Genomic DNA, 19,398 nt, shown 5'->3' with positions numbered 1-19,398 from the left:
ACCAGAAGATTTCCCTATTTAGAGGGTATATACCCACCCCCTGCCCCAGGGTTATTTTCCTGTGTAGAAGATATTTCCCTCCTAGGGGATATTTCCATATCCTGGAGATATTTCCCTACTTGGAGGAGATTTCTCTACCTAGGGAACATTTCCCTACCTGGAAGAGACTTTTCTGCCTAGATGTTTCCCTACCTGGAGGAGATTTCCCTGTCTGCAGGGTATTTCCCTACCTGGAAGCAATTTTTCTGAAGGCTCTTTCCCTGCCTAGGGGCTCTGTCTCTCCCTTCCTAGGAGGATGTTCCTCTCCCTCCCTGGATGCTGTTTCCCTGCCTCTAGGCTGTGTTTTACCCTGCTTGGAGACTGTCTCTCCCTGCCTGGATGATGTTCCTCAGTGTTCTTCTTCCTACCTGCAGGCAGTTTTCCTCCCCACCTGGAAGATGTGACTCTCCTTACCTGGAGGCTGTTCCCATCCTTGCCTGAATTCTCTTCTGCTCCCTATTTGGAGGCATTTTCCTCCCTATTCAGAGACCTGGAAGGAGTTCCTCTCCCTACTTGGAGAGAAACTTTTCTCCTTCCTGCTTGGAGCCTGTTTTCCTACCTGCAGCCTGTTCTCCCTGCCTCGAGGCAATTTTTCCCACAGCCTGGAGCCTGGTTTCCTCCCCAGCTGGAGTTTGTTCTTCTCCCAACCTGCAGGCAGTTTTCCTCCCTCTTTGGAGGATGTTTCCCTCCCTCCTCCAGAGAACACCACTGTCACTGTTCCCTTCACCCACTGATCACCCAAATCCAGCCAAATTTTCCCTCATTTCCCTCCTGACAGCATAATATTCAAATCTCACATCTTATATTCCCTCCACTCCCCATTTTAAAACTTATCCACAGAGAGAATGGATAGATTAAACCAAAGTGGAAAAAATGTGTCTTCCTGCCAATAAAATAATGATCCTTCTTTGGAAGAGATTTCCTGGAGGAGCCTGATGCTTCCAGAGGCAGAAACTGCTCCTTCTATGTTGATTTCCAACAAAATATTTGTTTCTGTGGGAAGGCACTTGTTCCTCAAACCCAAACTGTGAGCAAAAAGAAAAATTATGGGGAAAACCTACAGAGCCACAGTTCCTTTTCCTCCCAGAGTTTAGGACTGACCCTGCTGGGCACTGGTTTGGATGAGATACTGGGATATTGGGAAGGAATTGTTCCCTGTGAATGTCCAAGGCCAGGCTTGGAGCAGGTGGAATGGGATGGGATTCAGGGTCCTTTCCAACCCAAACCAGTCTGGGGTTCTATGATTCTGTAACACTTCTGGAGAACAAATTCTGTTGGTCCATTTATTCAGAGTTTCAGGAATTCTCATCCCACCTGTCATGACAGGCCCAGATCAGCCTTAAGAGCAGTGCTGTGGAGTGAGGAAAAGCTGTGAGGTGTGAGAAGCACAGATAAGATAATTTAGGAAGACAAGTTTAGTCATGTGTCCCCCCTGAAGTAATTCCTGTTATACACAGTGATATCCTGCCCCATTCAGCTGAGAATTAGCAAATTCCAGTGAAACTTGTCTCTGACTCAGGAGAAATACACAGACTTTACAGCGTTTAAAAAAACCTCACCACACTATTTTAATCATAAAAGGCACATTTATGAAATCATCAAAGTGAGGCTCATTTAGAAAATAAATTAATACATTTTCACACTTTGTGACCAACAAGATTGATGTAGGAACCCTGATATCATAACCTCTGAATTTATTTTTATAACAAAAGTGTAAAACTTTGATCTTTGAAAAGATTTCACAGAATGCTACATCAAGGTCCATAATTTAAGTTTTAAATAAACTTTACCCCAAACAATCATCACCTGAGAGGAAACAGCACAGCAGGCAGCACAGGGAAATGCTGACTTAGGACTCCCCTGGTGTCTGTCTGCATTTTAATGTTCTTTATTCTGTTAATACATGTCAGGGCCACACCCCGTGTGGGAGGAAGTGGCTTTTGCAATTCTTTTGTAGGATTTACTGTTGATAGGCAACACTTCTGGCAGGGAGGGAAGACAGGATTGTTCCACTGTGGGAAGTTTTACACAGCCCTGTGGCACTGGAAGACTTGGAACAGCTGAAGCTCTGCCTAAAGTGATCAAAACTTTGCTCTGAAAGGGTGGTTATTTGAATTTCCAGCAGTCAATTTGCTGATAAAGCAGATTTTACCAAGAGAAAAAAATAAGGAAAAATAATAATTTTTAAAAAAGGGCAGATTAAGCCCTTTTTCTCCCCTCAAAGTGTCTCCAATCTCTACAGTAAAATCAGAGCTGCTCTCCTGTGCTAACCCACTCCCATCAGAGGAGCTCAGAAAAAAAAACTTCTAAAGGAAAAATTGATGTCCAATTTTCTGGTACAAACTCCCCACAATTATCTGTGTTACCCAACATCCTGTGAGCCTGTGCTATAAAATCCTCAATACTTTGGCCCTGAGGCCACACAATTCTGCTTTGCAGCAATTCTGCAGAACACTCCCAGATCCTCAGCTCAACACTGAGTTCACTCCAAATCTCTGTCCACACAGACTCTGCAGGTGTAACTGATAGAAACTGGGTATCAGTGGAGCTCAGAGGAGCCAGCAGCACTGGCTGAGCTCCCCCTGTGCTCAGGGGAAATGGGAAACCTTCCTGACTCATCCCTGCCCGGGCTCCAAGGGAAGCAATACCAAACATGACTCAAGGCAGGCTTCTGGAGCTTCCCTCCCTTCACATTTCCTGTTCCAAAGACCTTTTTCCCTGGATTGCTCAACTGGCTGGACAAAGATCAGCTTCTTTTGCATTACCAGCATTTAAAGGTTGGAAGAAACCCAAAGCCACTGACGAAGTTTCTGTAAATTAAATGGAAAGTGATTCTTTGTATCCATATTTTCATTTCTGCTCCATAAAAAATACAGACAGTGATCAGAGTATCTGCATTGCAGATCTAAATTGACTTGGGTTTGGTAATCCCCTTTAAGCTTATTTTTCTGTAAAATACTCTACATTCACGTTGAAGGATCTGAATATTGTTTTCAATCTCTGATAAAGCCTTTAATTCCATATCAGCAGGGCCCTTAAGCAGGGCTTATCCTTCTATTCCATTACTTCCATGTAATCTAGAGGACTGCAACTCTGATTGAAATGGAATCAGAGCATACCCAGAGCCACCCCACACCCGTGGCTCTTCAGACCCCTCTGAGGAGGCAATGTGAGCACAGGCATGGCCAGTGAGTCCCAGGGCATGACTGATAAAATTCCATCATCCCATGGGAGATGCTCCAGCCAGGGGAGGAGCCAAGCCTTTCCTACCCAGATAAAAACTGACATTTTGGACACCAAGGAACCTTCTTTCCACTGGATTCCAGAGGAAAACCAGACCTTTGCACATCATCCCTGGAGCTTCAGAGGAAACTGCACCTTCTCCAGGAGCACTGCTCCAGCTGAACCACATCTGCCCCTGCAGGAGGATGCAGCCACCATTGATAGGGCTGTGCCAACACCCTGACTGACTGACGGGTGTCAGCTTGGATTCTGACTCTGGCAGGGTTGGGATTGTTCTGTGTAATACTGCATTTCTATTTTAATTTTCCTAGTAAAGAACTGTTATTCCTAATTCCCACATCTTTGCCTGAGAGCCCCTTAATTTCAAAATAATAATAATTTAAAGGGAAGGGGTTTCCATTCTCCATTTCAAAGAGAAGCTCCTGCCTTTATTGGCAGACACCTGTCCTTCACACCAGGACAGAAATCCACGTGGATAATCCCAGCAGAATTCCTCCCATGGCTGCTCCTGCTCAGGTGGCCATGATGATGCTGGAGGATCTGTGTGCAGGCACAGCTGAGGGGCTGTGTGCAGTGAGCACTGCCCAGCAGGCAGGGCCCAGCCCAGCTGTGCTGCCTGGTGCCTGTGCTGCAGTGGGCAGTGCTGGCAGAGCTCAGAGCTGGAAGCGGCGCGCGGCCTCGTCGGCGATGGCGCGGGCGATGGCCAGCGAGGAGGTGGCGGCGGGGGAAGGAGCGTTCCTGACGTGCAGGATCCTGCTGCCCACGGCCCCTGTGCCTCCATCGAACACAAAGTCATCCACCAGGTTCCCCTCTCTGTCCAGGGCCTGGGCTCTCACCCCTGAGGGACCCCTGCAAAACAAGGAGGAGCTCAGCAGAAGGAAAATGCTGTCCCAAGTCAGGAATTCAGTTTCCGTGAGAAGGTGTCCAGGGACACAGTGAGGAGGGCAGAGAGTGGGGATGAAGCCTTTTGGGGGAGGTTTAACACTCAGGAGGCAGAGTGGGGGTGTCTGGCACTCATGGGATCACTGAGGAAAAGACCTGCCAGGCCATCAAGCCCAACACCCTCCATGGGCAGGGACACCTCCCACTATTCCAGGGTAATCCATGTCCCATCCAGCCTGGCCTTGGACACTTCCAGGGATCCAGGGACAGCCACAGCTTCTCTGGGAAAGCTCTGCCAGGGCCTGCCCTCACAGGCAGGAATTCCTTCCCAATATCCCATCCAAACCTGCCCTGTCAGTTTGAGGCCATTCCTCCTTGTCCTGTAAATTGTCCCTTTCCATTTTTCTGTGGGTTCTCTTCAGGCCCTGCAAGACCATAATGAGGTCACCCCAAAGCTTCTCTTCTCCAGGCTGAACAATCCACAAATTCTCAGCCTTTCCTCCCAGCAGAGCTGCTCCATCTCTGTGATCATCCTGGTCCTCCTCTGGGGTTTCCACCAGCTCCAGGTCCTTCCTGTGCTGGGAGCCCAGGCAGGAGGCAGCTCCCTGCTTTGCTTCATATTTTGGTGGAGGAAGGGATTAAAGCCCTGCCACGTTTTCTGCTGTTCAAAAATGAGATTTCCCAAGCAGGAGAAGTTTCTTTTACCTGACAACATCATTGGTGGTGACCTCAGGGATGAACTTCTGCAGCTGCCTCACCTGGGCACTGAGGGAAAAGGCTCTGTACAGCTCCCCCAGGCCATAGGACACATTCCTCAGCACCAGCTTCCACAGCCCACTGCAAGGACAGAAACATCTGCACTGAGGGAAAATCTGCCCCAAAATGCACCAGCTGCAGCTGCTGAAGAAGGCAGCAAATGCAATTCAGGGCACAAGTTCCCATTCCCAAAATCAGCATTCACTTCATGCTTTATATTTGAGAAATACAAATGTTTGTCCTTCTCTGCCTCAACAGACCTTGCTCACAGAGCTGTGGCACTGAATTAACTCTGAATTCCAGTCCTGGAAGTGTTCCAGGCCATGTGGATGGGGCTTGGAGCAACCTGGGCAGGGACACCTCCCATTGTCCCAGGCTGCTCCAATCCCTTCAAACCAGGCCTTGGACACTCTCAGGGATCCAGGGGCAGCCACAGATGCTCTGGGCACCTCTTTCAATCCCTCCCTACTCTCTCAGCCAGGAATTCCCAATTCCCAATATCCCATCCATCCCTGCCCTCTGGCAGTGTCCCATTCCCTGTGTCCTGTCCCTCCATCCCTTGTCCCCAGTCCCTCTCCAGCTCTCCTGGAGACCCTTTAGGCCCTGGCAGGAGCTCTGAGCTCTCCATGGATCCTTCTCCTCTCCAGGTGAACATTCCCAGCCCTCCCAGCCTTTCTCTCCTCCCAGCACCCTCTGCAGGTAATTAATGATGCTGGCTAAGTTGATGAAGTTATCAGAGGGCACTGGACCAAAACCAACCCTGGAACAGCTCCACCAGCACCTTCCAATGAGCAGCCACATTCCCAGACTGGCTGAGACATGTCCTGGTAGAAAATTCAAATATGAGACCAAGTGAAGTCAAATGTCTTGGAGAAGTCAACCCTTATCAGCACAACTGTCTTTAAACAGACCAAAAACGTGGGAAGAGCAGGATTTGGGGCAGGAAGTGGCTCCCATGGCTCACATTTCAGCAAGAGCACCCAGCACACAAAAACACAAGGCATTACCTGTAGGTTACAGCATCTAAAAAGTCTCCAGGGCTGAAGTCCAAGAGTTTGTAGCCCTCTCTCTTAAAGGCCAGCACTGCATTAGGGCCAAGCCAGATACTGCCATCCATCCTGGGAGTGAAATGGAACCCCAGGAATGGGAAACGAGGGTTGGGAACCTGGAATGGGACACAGGAGAGATCAGAGCTGCTACAAACAGCAAAAATCCCATTTTATTTCCAACCACAGCAACAAAACTCTGAGTCACAGGAGCTCAGAGTTGGCTCTGAGCTGGTTTTGCTGCTTGTTCATTGTGCAGTTGTGGCATATCATTAATTAAAACACTGGAGGACAGACCAGGGCCAGGTAAAGCTGAATTTTAGGGAAAAGGGAAACAATTAACAGGGAAAAAAAAAGTCCACATGATTTCTCAGGATATAAACCAACAACACCCTGACTGCAGCAATTATATTGCAATAAAATAAAATACAAAATATTAGGAAACCCTCACTGCTATGTACAAAACAGTCTGAACTTAGCAGGCCTGGTTAATACTAATAATAAATATCTGCATGTTCTTTTTTTGTTCCACTTCCTCCCTCCCATCCCAAGACAGGATCCTGAATCATTCCCAGGTGAGATCAGACAAATAGCAATGCCCAGCATTCCAATTTCCCCAAAGATCCAGAGTTTAGCAGGCAAAGTTAAGCTCATATCCAGGAAATCAGTATTTAAATGCACAGAATTAGCTAAAATGCTGGCCTAGGAATTCTCTCCACCTGCTCTGTAACTACATTTTCTGTCTGGGATTGCTTCTCTTCATCTCATCATTTCTCTGTATTAGGTGGGAGAAAGGTCCCTTTTTGTCCTACATCTATTTCTTATGACAAAACCAGCAAATTAAAAAATAAGGTTGAGAGGAAAATAGCTAAATCTGAGTGTTGGGTATTAGCACAAAAGATTAAACCCTAATCAAGGAATTCACCATAGAATCACTGAATTTAGGTTGGAAAAGACCCTCTGTGTCATCTGTGTATTTCCTGAGGGTACAGTCAACTCCTTTGTCTCCTTTGTCTTTTATTTTATTATCAATAAGGAGATTAAACAGGACTGTTATAATTATTTAAAGAATAATTTACTGTCATCTCTCCCTGACTTCTGAATCCTGCCTACAGATCTATTTTTAGGACGTACAGAAATAATTTAGAGTTTTGTGGACATGTGGCAATGTGATACTCCATTTTTTCTCAATTAAAACTAAAACCAAATAAACAAAACAACTGGCAATAACTTCCCACATGGTACTTCCATGTTTTCCTGATAAATTAACAAATCCAAGCTGTCCTGTCACAAACCAACTGAATCTCCTCCATGCACGTGTTTACATCACTGTCTGACAGAAACAACCATGGAATTTTTCCCTTTTTTCTGCATTTTTAGCAGCTCTCAGGGCACACTGTGACAGAAACCAGGGGGTACATACTGGGTAAATATTTCCTTTGACCAGGTAAGATTTTTCTGGTTTCAGCAGCAGGTAATCCCCCCGGAAGGGGACAATGGGGGGCTCGGGGCTGCAGCCGCTGATCCGCGCCAGGCGGTCGGAGTGAAGCCCTGCACAGGTCAGAACGTGCCCACAGCAGATCTCCTCACCCTGAGGGGACAAAAACCATGACATTTCAATGTGCTAAAAACATATAAAAATTCAGTATCTGCTAAAAAACCACCCAGGAAAAACCCAACAGCTGTTGGAACCCAGAAATCTGGGATTTTTGAACTTTCTGTGCTGTGACCCCCAGGAGAAACTGCTTTTGATTTGAGGCCTTGGAGAAGCTTCAAAGTTTGGGTGATGGAGTTAAAATCACTGGTGTGTAGTTAAATAGAAGTGTGTGATTTCACATGGTGAAGGGTTTGGAATTTAAATAGAATATAGTAGTATATTCCTTTTAGAACACAGAATATAGTAATAGGTAGAATTAGAATATAGTAATAGGTATGCGACAGGATGGTGAATTTTGGGTGGTGTCTTTTTCTATTTTCTTCCTTCTTCATGATTTCATGGTTGTAATTTTTGGATAGTTAGTGCTGCACTGCAGGTCACAGGACTTTATTAGGTCAAAAATATAAATAATATAGGTCTTAGCTGTTTATTGGACTGTTTAGCTTTAAAAGAACCTTGTAACCAGCTCAATTCAGCTCAATTTGCTCACTTTTAGCTGGTGGCTGAAGTTTTACAGAACTCTCTGTACTTTAGATAAGATTTAATAAACAACCAAGTCCAAACATGAGAAATTCGTCTCCTTCATGTTTTTAATCCTGACTCTCAGTGAAAGCAGAAGAAAATGAAGACAAGGCACTAATTAAGTGGTGCAGTTACCACACTTACAAACAGCCATTTATTAAAGAAGTTAAATAAGGCTGTTCACTGATTTGACCCCACTGAGTGGGAGCAGCTACACAAATTGACAGCACACAGGCATGGAAAGCTGCTAAATATTAAACACCTTACCATCTAAATAAACAAACAAATAAATAAAAAACTTCTATCTATTTATTTAGCTCACAGTATCTGTTTTTAAATACTATGCATTTTTTCTAACTGAAAAATGATTGCATGAAAAAAATACCAGCATTTGGTAGAAAAATCTTAACAGATTTTGGAAGCTACTTTTTAATGAAACAGAAAAAGAAAATAGGAGAAAAACAGCAGAAGTAAATTTAAAAACTACCAGAGGGGTTGTGAGGTTGTTTTTGGTGCAGATATTCCCTCCTGAAGGTGAAGGGGTGACAACCACAGCTCCTGACTTGCAGGAACACACCTGTCCTGCACCTGCTTTACTGAAGCAGTTCTGGTGATTAAATGATAATAAAATGATGCTAAAAGCCTCCTTATCATTTTATGGATGCCAGAGCCCAAAAGTAAACATGAAAACTGGTGTTTGTCACCAAATGAACAAGTCATAAAGGAGTTCTTGGAAACACAAGCATCAGATTGTGCAAATAAAGCAGATAAGGGATGTTAAACATTAGGCAGCAGAAAGTTACAGTTTATTATTTTACATCATCATTAATATTATTTATTCATTTGAACATCTCCTTGCTAAGAACTGATTGCAGTTGTTTTATCAAGCTGATCATGTTGCTGAACAGCAACTTCTTACCCTTTTTTTTATTTTTTTGAGATTATTAATCCACCAGAAAAAAAAATCTTAAGAAAAGGAGAAGCAGCTTCATGGAAGGATTTTGAACTTCTTTTTCACCCTTACCTTTTTGTTCCTGACAATGACTGGGTATTTCAGTCCTGAAATGGAATTAGACAAGAGAAGGAATTACTAGAACAAGTAAGAGAACTGACAGAACACCAGGAAGGAATTTTCCTCTGGAATATCTTCCAAGCTATGGAACAACTACTGTTGTCACAATTAATGTTGTTGGACATAACTGTATTTATTAATTAATGGGGGTTTTATACCTCCCCCCGTGTGCCAGCACAGGTCCAATCTGCCTTCAGGATAAGGAAAATCACTATTAAGAATAAAGATTCAGATAAATCTGATTTTAAGAGGAGATAACAACTTTATTTCTCCATTTTAGTCTCACTTTCTTCTATCAGTTTTAAATATTTCTGCTGAGGGGATGACTTGCCTGCAAAATAATCCCAAGTGAGTTTGCTGAATACTCTAAGATATTTTTACATTTTTTTTCTCATCCCTAGCAGACAGAAAAATTCAGAAGTGTCATTTCTGTTAAAACAATTGTGTTTTGAACAAAGTCTTTATAGTAAATGGAGGGCAGAATAACCAAGCCTTACCATCTTCACTTTCTGGAGAACTTTCCTTGGCCATCTCCATGCCTGTGACTTCAAAACCAGTCAAGATTGTTCCACCTGCTTCCTGGAAGTCTCTGGCATAGGACTGGGCCACTTGTTTGTAATCCACAATCCCAGTGTAGGGAGAATCGAGGGCCATCAGTCCCTGGGAGGGTTTTAAAGACACAGAGGAAGAGTGAAAGTTGGAATATTTCATCTGGAATATCTGCACTGCCATGAGAAGGGAGTGCTGCTGCCTCCCCATGTGCTCAGTGGATCTGGAACACTCACAGGATGTTTTAGGAAGCAGGTCCAAAATGTTCACAGGGAAAATAAAAAGATTAAAAAAGATTCTCTTCCAGAAAATTTCTGTCTGTACCTACAACCACTCCTAAGTCACACAGCTACAGCAGAGCAAGCTGCCAGATGAAACAGCACAGGGAATTCATATCCAGGTTTTCCTTTCAAACAAAGACAGACTAATCAATAACAAACCTGTGTTCCATCAACTCCACACATTCCTCCTGCTAGGAAAATAAACAGCCTGAGAACAACCTACAGAACAACCACAACAACTGCACTGAAATTGGCTCCATCCAAACCCACTTCCATGGATGGGAAGGAATTTTCAGGCTCTTCTGAACCTGAACCTCAAGGCCAGAAAAATATTTGTGTTGAATTAAATGTTTTCACCTGAGAACCAGCTCTTAGAAGACAAGCAGAATTATGGCAAGCCATTACCCTGCAGAAGGGCTCCTTCTCCTGGATCTCCTTGGCTCCAATGAGTTTCAGCCCTGGGACATTGTTCTGCAGCCCCCTCTCATACAGAGCTTTGAGCCTCGGGATTTCATCCTGTTCCACGGCCACAATCAGCTTTGGGGAAGGAAAAAAAGACACAGCAGTGAGCAAAACAGAGCCAGGGCAGGTTTGGCATCAAGCTCAAGCAGTAGTGAATGAGTGAACAATGAATCCAGGGAGTGAAAAATGTTTGGTGCCATTGATTGCAAAAAATTCTGTTGCTGAGGAAGCACTAATATATCGAAGAGAATTAAAAAATAAATGCTAAATTGTCATTTGAGTTACTGTCAATTGACAACACTTGCCAGAAGCACCCTGAGACTGCATGTGAAAGAAGAGAGTATGAATTTAAAGAACCACTGGGATGCTTTCAAAACTAAAACTGAACTCAACCCAAGATGTAAAACCTCAAAAAGCTTTGATAAGAGAGTAAGGACATGTTCTGACATGGTCTGAGTGGAACTGCACCAGTTTCACTTCACGTAATCAAGGAGTCTTCTCCCAGCTATCACAGGAGATAAACCCAGGCTGTGAATTACCTGTGCCAGGTTTGCACAGACCAGGATCCTGCCAGCACCAGCTCAGCTCTGGCACCTCACAGCTGTGAAGCTCCCCAAGCCTGGGGCTGCTTTGGGAGAAGTTTGTGAAGTTCCACCATTCTCTTCCCTGGAATGAACACTGCCAGGGAAGTGACATGCAATCATGGAATGGTTGAGGCTGGAAAAGCTCTCTGAGTCCAACTGATCCCTCAGCACTGCCAAGGGATCCCACACCACTGCCCCATGTCCACAAGTGTCACATCTCCATGGTGTTTAAATCCCTCCAGGGATGGGCACTTCAGCACTGCCCTGGACAGCTGTGCCAGGGCTGGACAAACCTTTCCATGAAGGAATTTTCCCCAATAACAAACCTAAAGCTTTGTGGTGCAACTTGAGGCTGTTCTCTCTGCTCCTGTCCCTGTTCCCTGGAGTAGAGCCCAAATCCCCCCACCCTGGCTGTCCCTCCTGGCAGGGAGTTGTCCAGAACCACAAGTTCCCCTGAGCCTCCTTTTCTCCAGGCTGAGCCCCTTCCCAGCTCCCTCAGGAATTCTCCAGCCCCTTCCCAGCTCCCTCAGGAATTCTCCATCCCCTTCCCAGCTGCCCCAGCCTCTCCTGGTGCTCCAGACCCTTCCCAGCTCCATTCCTTTCTGGTGACACACTCCAGCCCCTCCATGTGGCTTTGCTGTCAGGAGCACAGAGCTGCTCCCAGGACTGGAGGTGGCCCAGCAGTGCCAGCACAGGGGACAGGCACTGCCCTGCTACTGCTGCCACCCTGTTGTTGGTACAAGATACACAAATTCAGCATCACCCAGGCTCCAGCTGACACATTCAGGACAGGAGCTTTGAGCTGGCAGCAGGCTGTTACTCAGGTGTGTTGCTGCACAGATCCACAGTGCCACCCTGTGCCCAGCGTGGCAGCAGAGGGAGCACAGACCAGGCACAGCTCTGAGGAAAACCATGGAATCCAAATTTACCCCTCAGGGCCAAAACCTTGGGGTTAGGATAGAGTGAGCCCTGTGGAAACAGCAGCTCACTGCCCAGTGAGAGCTGGAAAACCTGAACTGAGTGTTAGGAACAACTGGGAAATGGATACAGAACTGTTTCACTGAGTCTGACCACAGCTGGTTCTCACCTTGCACCAAACATACATTGATTAAAAATGGCTCACAGCATGAAGGCAGGGTGGGGAGAGTCATGAAAAACTTCCCTCAAACTGAGACTCAGCAGCAGAAGGGATGATTTGGGGGCAGGAGGGGATTATGTACATTATACACATTTATGTATAAAATCATGTGCAGCCTTGAGAGTGTGGAGGAAATCCATGAGCAGGCCTAGGCCATGTGCTGTAACACACATTACACAGCTTCAGTTTCCAGGGGTAAAGCAGGGAATCCCAGGATTCCTGTACCTTCCCACACTGTTTGTAGGGAATTCCCTTCTGGTCACAGTACTTGTAGCAGAGAGCTGCCCCCTGCACACACAGCTTGGCCTTCAGGGAGCCAGGGGTGTAGTAAATCCCACTGTGGATCACACCACTGTTGTGTCCACTCTGGTGATGGGCTAAAGGGAAAGAAAAACACATTGTTAGGAAACATTTGTTCCCCCTTAATCACTTCAGATGTCAGAAAAATCACTTAATTGAGGTCCTGCCTTAAATCAGCATTATGAGAGATGATCAAGTGAGAGAACTACACAACTAATTCCTCCCCTGGCCTCAAAAGGTTAGAGAAACACTGACACAGCCAGCTCTGGTTAATGATAATCCATCACAGCCTGCATTGTGCTGGATCAACAGAGGAAAAAACTCCTAAAACCACAAGTTCTTCCTTCAAGAACAAGCCAATCAATCAAAATGTTTTACAAGCTAAAATTCATTTTTTAAAATCCAATTTTTACACTGAAACACATCTCTTCAAGCCTCACCTAACAGTATCTGAGCAATCCACGATTCCTTTGGACATGATAGCAGGGAGGATTTTGAATATATGTGAACTGGATTAGGTTGCTATTTCCTCTTTGCAAATAGATAAAATAGAGGTGAAAAATACCACAAACATTTTTACTGAAGCAATTTGGTCAGGTTCTTCTCCCTCTTAAGGTGTGGATGTCCAAAGGTCATTCCTGCTTGGCACTCACACACTGTTAAGGACTTTGTGTGGGTCTTGGGGATAAAAAGTCATTTTGCATTATTCATGGAATGCCTCAAGAGTAATTTATAGCATGGCTGATGGAGCTATTTAAAACAAGATTTTGGGCTCACAGGTCCTGTTTGGAGGTAATCACTGATGTCTATCCCTTGGGAGCCTCCCAGCTCCATGCAGGACCTGCCTGTGCCCTTCCACAACCTGCACTACTCCTCACCCTGGTTATTCCCTCTCCTCGTCCTCTCTCCTGACATTCCCGTGCTGCTGGAGCCCACACTGCAGCCTGCACACAGTGCAGCAGCAACACTCAGCATTTCTTAACTTAGAATTGCCAATGTGAAGTCCCATCAGTGAAGCACAGACTGATGACAACTCTGATGACAACTGCTTCTCTGCTGAAGGACACATCCTTGGGAGAAGGGTGGAAGGAATTCCCTGTTAGAGGAGAGTCACCACAGAATCCCAGGATGGTTTGGGATGGAAGGGACTTTACAGATAACCTCATTCCATGGGCAGTGACACCTTCCACTATCCCAGGCTGCTCCAAGCCCCCTCCAACCCGCCTGGAACACTTCCCACTCCAACAACAAGGGCAGCAGCTCTCCCACAGCTACCAAAAGCTGATCCCTGCACAGAGAAATCCATGGAATCCTGCGGAGGCTGGGCAGTGTGTCCTTGGGCTCAGCCTCTGCTGCTCCCTGCTGCTGTCCCGCTCCGTACCCGGCTCCTGCTCCTTCTCCAGCACGGCCAGGGCCAGCGAGGGGTGGCGCTGGATGAGCTCCCGGGCTGTGGCCAGCCCCACGATCCCCGCGCCCACCACCGCCACGTCGAACGAGCTGCGGGGACAGCGACACGGACACGGCCATCAGCACTGCCCGCGAGGGACAGGGGCGGGACAGGGCGGGGACAGGGCAGGGACAGGGGACGGAGGGGACGGGAACAGGGCAGGGGAAGGGCAGGGACAGGGGATGGAGAGGATGGGAATAGGGCAGGGACAGGGGATGGGAATAGGGCAGGGGGGGAAAGGGCAGGGAAGGGGATGGAGGGGACGGGAATAGGGCAGGGACAGGGGATGGAGGGGATGGGAATAGGGCAGGGACAGGGGATGGGAATAGGGCAGGGACAGGGGATGGGAATAGGGCAGGGAAGGGGATGGAGGGGAATAGAGGGGACAGGAATAGGGGAAGGGGGAAAAGGGCAGGGATAGGGGATAGAGAGGACGGGAACAGGGCAGGGGAAAGGGCAGGGACGGGATAGAGGGGAATAGAGGGGACAGGAGTAAGGCAGGTGAAAGGGCAGGGACAGGGGATGGGAATAGGACAGGGGAAAGGGCAGGGACAGGGGATAGAGGGGAATGGAGGGGATGGGAATAGGGCAGGGGGGGAAAGGGCAGGGATAGGGGATAGAGGGGAATAGAAGGGACAGGAATAGGGGAAGGGGGAAAAGGCAGGGATATGGGATAGAGGGGAATAGAGAGGAGAGGGAAGTGGGACGGGAAAAGGGGAGGGATAGGGGATAGAGGGGAATAGACGGGACAGGAATAGGGTAGGGGAGGAAAGGGCAGGGATAGGGAATAAAGGGGAATAGAGTGGAGAGGGAAAGGGGACGGGGGAAAGGATAGGGAAAGGGGATATAAGGAATAAAGGGGATAAAGGAGAGGAAAAGGGGATAGGGAAAGGTGATACAACAAGCAAATGTGATATAGGAAACAGGAATAGGGGAAGGGGAAAAGGACAGGGATAGGGGATGTGAGGAATAGAGGAGAAAGGGAAAGGGGACAGGGGAAAGGATAGGGAAAGGAAATATAAAGGAATAAAGGGGATATAGGGGAAAGGAAAACAGGGTAGAGGAAAGGGGATGGGGTGATTAATAATGTCAAGGGGAAAAGGATAGGGATGGCAAATAGTGATATAGCAGAAGTGGCTAGAGAGAATATAGGGGATATAGGAGAGAGGAAAAGGGGATAGGGAAAGGTGATACAGCAAACATAGATGATGCAGGAAACAGGAATAGGGCAAGGGGGAAAGGATAGGGAAGCATGGTATGGAAAGGGATATAGAGGAAGTGGATGAGCAGAGGTAAGAAGAGAGGGGAAGGGGAGATGGGAAAGGACAGGGGGCAGCGATAAGGTTAGGGACCAGGACAGGGGAAGGTGCGGGTGTGAGGCGGGCCCGCCGCGCTGCCCCGGCCTCACCTGCGCCGCCGGCTCTGCAGCCGCCACAGCGCCCCAGCCCCGCCCGGGCCCGCGCGGCCCCTCAGCGCCGCCGCCATCTTGGGGCGGAGCAGCGCCGGGACCGCGTCCTCCTGCTGCTCTTCCTCCTGCTGCTCTTCCTCCTCCTGCTGCTCTTCCTCTCCTCCTCCTCCTGCTGCTGCTGCTCCGCTCCCCTCCGCCGGGCAGGGCAGCGCCGCTCCGGCCCCCGGGCAAGGTCCGGCCGCTCGGCCCCGGGGGCGGTGACGGCCCCGGCCCCCCGCGGCCTCGGGCCCCGGCCCCGCTCAGGCCGTGACAGCGGCACCGCCTCCCCGTGCTGCTGCTGGCGCTCCGGGGAGCAGCACCTCCCTTCTGCCCTGTCCCCTCTCCCGGCTGCGAGAAGGTGATGATGGCCTTGGGGACACTCCTGAGGAAGCCGCCGCTGCCGCCGGGCAGCTGCAGAACCTTCTGGGGATGGCTGAATGCCGTGTTCAACAAGTAAGAGTGAGTGGCTGGTTTATAATTAAGTGTCAGATCGCTGACATTCTCTGCGCGGTTTGTGAAGCAGAAGAACCTGCAGAAGACGTTTTGTGTCGTTAACGCTCCGCTTTCCCCCGGTCGGTTGTTGGCAGGGGCTCATTCCGTGTCTGCTGCCCATCCCCGAGCCGTGACCTTGCAGAGGAGGGTGTGTGTGTGCTCTGCCCCTTCCTGCAATGGCCAAGGCAAGCTGCCACATGGATCCCATCCCTAAATCCTCCTCTTCATCTGAAGCAGTCACACAGTTTTCTTTCCTTACAGACATGGAAGGAAACAGATTTAAGTCCAGTTGTATTTGTATTCTTTTTTTACCAAAAAGCGTCTGCCACTTAAGTTAAAAAACCTCACGCTAGGCTGAGCACCACACAACCCAAAAATTACCAATAAACCATTTCCAGTAAATCCCATCCTTCCTTCTCTGACTGTGCACATAATCAGGTATTTGCTGTGGAGCATTATTGTTATAAGTACATATTATATTATTGACTTTTTATGAATGCTATATGCATAATGTTGGAAAACTTTGCTGTATGAATGTAGTTTCTTTTAGTTGTGTTATTAACAAAACTTAGAAATAACAGTGTGATAAATATTTTTTTCTTGGACTACAACATGGGGATATAAAAAGTTTTTGTTCATGGAATTAACTCAATGAATGGTATAATGATAATCAGGAAATTTTTCACATTCTTGGATTATCCTATCTGGATGAAGACAGGGGTGAGGAACACCAGAAATCCAGGGAAAGAATTTATTGATCTCCGTTATCAGGGAGTGTGCTGACAAGAAAGAGCTACAAGGAAAAAAAAAAATTAAAATGTTGATTTACAGATTGAAGGGGTGTGATTTTGAATAATGCATAAGAGTCCATGAATATGCAACAGGCTGATGCATTTAAAGAAATGTTTTCTGAGTTAAGGTGTGCTCTTGGCGGAATGCCAAACTCCCGGGCGTTGTAACCTTTTGCTTTACTGTCTCTTAATGTCTTTTATTAATCTACCAGGAGACTGAGCCTGGTTTTTCTGTCCCGCAGGGTGGACCACGAGCGGATCCGAGACGTGGGGCCCGACCGGGCGGCCTCGGAGTGGCTGCTGCGCTGCGGGGCGCTGGTCAGGTACCAGGGCTCGCCCCGCTGGCAGCAGGACTACAATGGGCTGCCCACAGGGCCCCTGGGCAAGTACAAGATCGAGGCCATCAACGCCACCGACTCCTGCATCATGTACAGAGGATTTGACTATCTGGGTAATGTGCACACGGGGATTGTTCTTAATGGGTTTCCTTTTTAGTGCATCAAAATGTGAATAATGGTTTGCAAGACAATGATAAATCATTTGTGTTTTTCTCCCCCTCTACAAAAATTTATCAGTCCCTTAGCTTTTGCTGGAGGTGCAGTATGAAGTGGAAAGACATTGGGAGCTTCAGCTTTTACCTGAAGTGGCCATAGCACTAAGGAAGTGACACAAATTTCAATGAGTTTGTAGCAAAAAGTACTATAAATATTATTTTTCTTCTGCACTGAGGGATGATTTTGGTGTCTCTGAAGTCATAATTCTGCTCATTCTGATGTCTTCAAAGACAGACAAAAAGCAAGCTCTCTTAAATCTCTTAAAAATAAGAGATTGAACAAGTGTTTCAGGTAGTCTTTAAATAACAAAAACCAAAATGGGAACAAGCTATTTTATTTTTTCATAGCAAGGGACTCTGAATTTCTGGCATTAGCACTTTATTATGTCAGAGTCGTTGTTTATTACCCAAAATTGTGTAGGTTTTTTTGTTACTTTCCTATTTCAAAGCTCTTGAAATCTTACCAAAACCATTCAAACCCCGAGGTTTTCCTAAGCCTGAAGTACCACAAATAAACTTTGGAGATTGATTGTGAGTTACAGCCCTGCTGTATAAAGGAAGGTGTTGCTGGGTGGTTTTAGGGGCAGTTATTAAACTGAAAACTTAACAACCAGCACAAGTTGGTTCTGGGATTCTGAAGCAAATCCTCCCTTTGCCTTTGCAGATGGCCTGGAGCACGTTACAGATATCAAGCTGGAGAAGTGCATGTACATCCAGGACGAGTGTCTGCAGAGGCTCAGCGAGACCAGCAACCTGCAGAAGAGTCTGCAGCGGCTGGAGATCATTTCCTGTGGGAATGTCACAGACAAAGGCATCCTTGCACTCCACAAGCTGAGGTATGTGAGGCACTGGTGCTTCCCCAGCCCCTGCTGGGGCTCTGGGGGCTGTGCTGGCTGCAGGGCTGGGCTCTGCTCTTCAGGGCTGTTTCAGGGCTGTGGGGTGGCTGGGTTGGGTTCAAGAAGGATCAGCTTGGCTTCCTGACCCTTCTCTGCAGGGTTTGACTGTGTCCTGTAGCTTTTAGTGCTTCCTCCACCTCACATCTCCCTGTCACCCTCTTCAGGGTCTGGGACAGACCTGGGTGCTCAGGGATATAGTTGGATACTGCAGCTGAAAACTCCAAACACCCACTTCAGAAACAAATTTCCATCACCATTTAAAATACTCAAAACAACTGGAGTAGAATAGTATCTCCAATTTCTCTGTCAGCAATTCAATAGTAGTTGCCCATTTTCTTTTTAAATATTTACAGGAACCTGCAATATTTGTATCTGAGTGACCTTCCTGGGATCAGACAGAAAGAAACAACCTTCCATGTCCTTCAGCAGGCACTGCCCAACCTGGAGCTGGAGTTGGATTTGGAATAAACACAGCAGCACATAACTGAGATGTGATTTCCTAGGATTTCTCTTCCATTGCACACATGAAGCTGTAGACACAGCTGTATTTCCAGTATGGAAGTAAGCCCAGCTCTTCCAGTCCAGCCTCAAGGTCTATGTGACCTTTTAAGAAATCATGCAGTTAAGTTTTATTAAGCTTAAACTCAGTGGTGGATCAACAACAGACAAAGCAGGCCTGTGCACGTAGGCATCTGTTTGCTGTTTTTCTAGGAAGCTCTGAATACCTCAGTTTTCAGTATTTATTGCCCAGAAGCAAAGTGGCAGTGGGGGGATGTCTGGGTGTGTGGTGTTGGTGCTGTTCCCTCTGGGACAGTCTTGCCCAGTCAGTGGGTGCTGGTTTATTAAAGAGGTTCTGGGTTGTTTTTGTGTTCTTCACACTTGGAGTTCTGTCTGGTTTAATGATCTGCAGGCAGGCAGGGTCACCCCTCAGGAGCAGCAGCTCTTGGACACAGCCTTGAGCAGATTTTGCTGTGTGCTGCCATGGACTGCAGCAGTTCTGGGCAGCTCTGGAGTTGCATCTTCATCCTTCTGATAAATAAAAGTAATTGGGAACTGTTGAGGTAGAAAATGTCTGCTGAGATCACAGGATGCCAAATGTTCCCCCAGCACTGCTAAGGCCAGCACTGCCCTGTGTCCCCATGTGTCACATCCACAGGGCTTTTAAATCCTTCCAGGGATGGGAATTCCAGCACTGCCCTGGGCAGCTGTGCCAGGGCTGGACAAACCTTTCCATGAAGGAA

General features: G+C 47.2%; 2 protein-coding genes across 2 annotated transcripts; one reads left to right on the top strand and one right to left on the bottom strand.

Annotated features, from left to right (window-relative positions):
- Positions 1-1,605: 1,605 nt before the first annotated feature.
- Positions 1,606-15,605, bottom strand: L2HGDH (L-2-hydroxyglutarate dehydrogenase). The gene is made up of 10 exons (XM_056492175.1): positions 15,387-15,605; positions 13,913-14,028; positions 12,457-12,608; positions 10,453-10,584; positions 9,715-9,877; positions 9,170-9,204; positions 7,390-7,557; positions 5,928-6,085; positions 4,870-5,001; positions 1,606-4,131 (listed from the first exon to the last, which is right to left on the bottom strand). The coding sequence occupies exons 1-10, from the start codon at positions 15,461-15,463 to the stop codon at positions 3,936-3,938; spliced, it is 1,329 nt and encodes a 442-aa protein (XP_056348150.1). The 5' UTR covers positions 15,464-15,605; the 3' UTR covers positions 1,606-3,935.
- Positions 15,606-15,786: 181 nt separating this feature from the next.
- Positions 15,787-19,215, top strand: DMAC2L (distal membrane arm assembly component 2 like). Its single transcript, XM_056492180.1, has 4 exons — positions 15,787-15,878; positions 16,951-17,159; positions 17,926-18,097; positions 18,511-19,215. The coding sequence occupies exons 1-4, from the start codon at positions 15,787-15,789 to the stop codon at positions 18,623-18,625; spliced, it is 588 nt and encodes a 195-aa protein (XP_056348155.1). The 3' UTR covers positions 18,626-19,215.
- The last annotated feature ends 183 nt before the right edge of the window (positions 19,216-19,398 follow it).

This window comes from Oenanthe melanoleuca, chromosome 5 (assembly GCF_029582105.1).
Source record: "Oenanthe melanoleuca isolate GR-GAL-2019-014 chromosome 5, OMel1.0, whole genome shotgun sequence".
In the NCBI taxonomy this organism is placed as follows: domain Eukaryota; kingdom Metazoa; phylum Chordata; class Aves; order Passeriformes; family Muscicapidae; genus Oenanthe; species Oenanthe melanoleuca.
Note: the sequence above shows the minus strand (reverse complement) of the source record. Positions and strands in the feature narration are given on the sequence as shown.

Excerpts from the sequence above, each read along its gene's own strand:
- L2HGDH (XM_056492175.1), bottom strand. The coding sequence starts at position 15,463 with ATGGCGGCGGCGCTGAGGGGCCGCGCGGGCCCGGGCGGGGCTGGGGCG. Across the intron at positions 9,205-9,714 it reads TTCTCCAGAAAGTGAAGATG|GACTGAAATACCCAGTCATT; the intron begins GTAAGGCTTGGT and ends ATTCCATTTCAG. Across the intron at positions 6,086-7,389 it reads TCAAAGGAAATATTTACCCA|GTTCCCAACCCTCGTTTCCC; the intron begins GTATGTACCCCC and ends GTCCCATTCCAG.
- DMAC2L (XM_056492180.1), top strand. The coding sequence starts at position 15,787 with ATGATGGCCTTGGGGACACTCCTGAGGAAGCCGCCGCTGCCGCCGGGC. Across the intron at positions 15,879-16,950 it reads CTGAATGCCGTGTTCAACAA|GGTGGACCACGAGCGGATCC; the intron begins GTAAGAGTGAGT and ends TCTGTCCCGCAG. Across the intron at positions 17,160-17,925 it reads CAGAGGATTTGACTATCTGG|ATGGCCTGGAGCACGTTACA; the intron begins GTAATGTGCACA and ends TTGCCTTTGCAG.